The sequence below is a fragment of the Arachis hypogaea genome, chromosome 7 (genome assembly GCF_003086295.3).
Source record: "Arachis hypogaea cultivar Tifrunner chromosome 7, arahy.Tifrunner.gnm2.J5K5, whole genome shotgun sequence".
Taxonomy (NCBI): domain Eukaryota; kingdom Viridiplantae; phylum Streptophyta; class Magnoliopsida; order Fabales; family Fabaceae; genus Arachis; species Arachis hypogaea.
In genome coordinates, this window is record NC_092042.1 from 19,807,194 (window position 1) to 19,810,701 (window position 3,508).

The window sequence follows — 3,508 nt, forward strand, 5'->3', positions numbered from 1 at the left end:
ATGTTAGAATATTCTTGGCTTTGGATTCAGAGTTCAATCCCAGCTTGGTGCCTATCACCCTGCCATTTCCCTAGGAGTTCCTTTCGAGTGAAAACAGATTAAAGTAGGCACCTTGAAACTTTGATTTGGTTTATAGGTTGGAATTAGTAAACTTTTGTATATGTGTATCCAATAATCCAAATCTCACGTGATATTTTAATATAAATTACGCCCTTAGAAGAATTAAAACAAGGAAGTGATGCTGAAGAGTTCATTTGGATGACAAGTAGCATGTTATTGTGAAGTAGGAGTGATATGTTATGTTTCTCTTTAAATCTCATTCATCAAGGTCTATGATTAGTACATTATATGAATCTGAAACATGAATAGGATCTGAAACAATTTGGAAGGCTGTATTATGTGTATTATGTTATTTGCGTTTGCTCTTTGTTGGATAATGAACCGACTTATTCTTCTTCTCCATTAGACCGGGTATAAGACTCAACATGTCCCACCCGATCTGATAGTGAAGGAGAGCAAGTCAACTCAATATCCAAAAAAGAATGAGTCTAAGTATCATTTTCAAAATTTCAGATAATATATGTTCTCTCTGCAATGTGCATTCCAAAGACTGATTTGACTTGTACTTTTTTTATAAATAGAATTTTTTCCCTCTTTTTTTCTTGCAGACTAGCCTAATGTACAAGCTTCACCAAATATATGCAAGTAGGGGTAAATTCCGCATAACGATATTTCCAGGAACTACTGACCGTGCTGTTATTGTTGCTTTGTTTGTAATATTTTTGAATGGACGAAAATAACATCATTAATAAGTAGGCAATTGCAGTTTATTCTCAGGGCTATCTGAATCTGTAACTTAAGCCGGAAGAAAAGAAGTTTTGAATTGACATACATGTTAATTCTTTCTCCATAGGCAGGAATTCAAACATGCTTCCTTACAAGTTATATGGAGCAAGCTGTAAACTAATCTGATTTTATTTCAGCTTGTATTAGATTCTAACCCCACATATTCTCAAATTATTATTATTAGACCACAAATTTTAATTGCTAAACCACTAATATGCTTACGAGACAAGACACTGGATAATTATGGACAGTGAATAATGTTGTACACCTAATTTTGTGTTTGATTATACATCTATTATCTATCTATTATCTATTATAAAAATGAAATTAACCAACTTGAGTTGGTCGAGTGATCAACTCACTCATTTGCTTAAGCAAGTGTCAGAAGTTTAAATCCTGTCTCGTGCATACAACGCCAGCGGTAGACCTTTAAATGGAACTTAGATTCATGACGGATTAGTCCTTATCCTATTGAGATAGAAAATATCATGGTTTGTGGGTAACTAAAAAATAGTAAAATGAAATTTCTTCAATTAATAAAATAGCTGACATGGCAGATTTTTAAGGTGTTTTTTATTTATTTTATTTGATTCATTTAAATGCATTAATTAATTTTTTATTTATTTGATTTGATTAAGATGAATAACAAATTATTCAATATTTTATTTGATTACATTAACTATAACTAATCAATTACATTAATTATTTGATTTAACTAGAATAAATTGATTGATTTTGTTTTAATTTATATTAATTTTTTGTCTTAAGTATTTTGATTAATAATTTTTAAAAGTGTTATAATTAATCATTTATTTGATTTGATTGAGATAAATATCAAATTAGTTAATATTTTATTTGAGCACAATAACTATAACTAATCAATTATATTAATTATTTGCTTTAACTGGAATAAATAAATTGATTTTGTTAATTTATATTGACTTTTTCATCTTATGTATTTTGATTAATAGGTTTTAAAAGTATTATAATTTTTATATGGTATATTTATAAGATATTTTTATTTATTTAATTTATTTTATTGAGCCAAATAATTATAATTAATTTATTATATCAATTATTTAATTTAAATATATGTTATCTGATTCTCACGTTAATGTTTAACTCGTTTACCAAAAAGTTTGTTTCCATTTTCTTCCTCGATCTTAAATATTTTTATTTTAAATTTCAGATTTTTATTCATTGTTTATATTTCTTATTTTATTTTAATATCAAATCTAATATTTCTATTAATATTTTTTTTATAATTTATTGTCTAATAGTTATATGCCACCATCAATTATATGGTCATAAATATTTTTTCAATTTATTAAAAAAACACAATTTCATTCATTTATTTTTTATTTTATCTATTTTTGTATTTTATAACTTATTCTCTGTAAAAAAAAATTTTGTCTAATATATTTGTTTTTGGTCTAATAATATTTTTTTATAGAAAATAATACTAAACTAAACATTATTCCAATTTAAAAAGTTATGTTGATTAGTACAAGTATTATCATACTTAATTTAATTTATTTGCACATTAATATAATTGATTGAAGATAAATGATAAATAAAATTAGAAAATGATTAAGAAAGTAGAAGGTTCGTAATTACTTTAAAATAGATAATGAAATAAGTTTTAGGATATTATTTTATTTGAATTGTTAATAATTATAAGAATAGAAGATCAATAATCATATTAAAATAGACACTGAAATAAATTTTATGATACTAAATTTATTTAAATCGTTAATATAGTCTTATAAATAACAACTTTGTATAAAAAGATTGTTAATAAAATTTTACAATCTTCATATTTATACCTATTTGATTAATGTATCTTATTCTATTCTACTTGGCACAAAAAAATTGAGACTTATCTTTTTTAATTAATTATTTAAAAAGATAGTGAAATGAGTTATATGCCATATGGTAGTTTAACTATGTAATATTTTTTATTTTTTACTCAAGTGATAAAAAAATAATTGTTGTTGCACTCATATAAACTGTTGTCATATAGTATTAGAAAAAATTATTAGGTGCTATTAGTGCAAATTATAACTCTTACAATGATATATTAATCTATTATATTATATATTACTAAAATCATATTTATTCAATTAATAGTATAGTTGACATGGCATGTTTTTAAAGGTATTTTTTGATTTATTTTATTAGATTCATTTAAATGTGTTTATTAATTAATCATATATTTAATTTGATTGAGATAAATATTAAATTATTTAATATTTTATTTGACAATATTAATTATAACTAATTAATTACATTAATTATTTGATCTGACTAGAATAAATGAATTGATTTTGTTTTAATTTACATTAATTTTTTTATCTTATACATTTTAATTAATAATTTTTAAAAGTGTTATAATTAATTATTTATTTGATTTTATTTAAATAAATATCAAATTATTTAATATTTTATTTGACCACCATAACTATAATTAATCAATTATATTAATTATATACCGATATGATGAGTAGGTCACAAATATGATTGGTGGTAGAGAAACAAAAAAAAAAAAAAAGAAGAACACGAGGGTCAAAGAGAAAATCATTAAAGAGAGCCATGAAGTTATAGAAATTTTGTAGATACACAAATTTGATTTTTGATCAAAATAACACATTCATATGTAAGT

The 3,508-nt window shown here is 23.1% G+C and overlaps 1 protein-coding gene across 2 annotated transcripts in view; it reads left to right on the forward strand.

Annotated features, from left to right (window-relative positions):
- LOC112702727 (protein LURP-one-related 7) overlaps nucleotides 1-1,005 on the forward strand; it is a 2,573-nt gene extending 1,568 nt beyond the window's left edge. The window contains exon 3 of one of the 2 annotated variants that reach the window (XM_025753880.2): nucleotides 669-1,005. In XM_025753880.2, the coding sequence (XP_025609665.1) occupies nucleotides 669-800 (132 nt within the window). In that variant the 3' untranslated portion in view covers nucleotides 801-1,005. Of the gene's footprint in view, nucleotides 291-668 lie in introns of those variants that run through there. The other variant, XM_025753881.3, reaches the window with a different exon arrangement.
- Nucleotides 1,006-3,508: the final 2,503 nt, after the last annotated feature.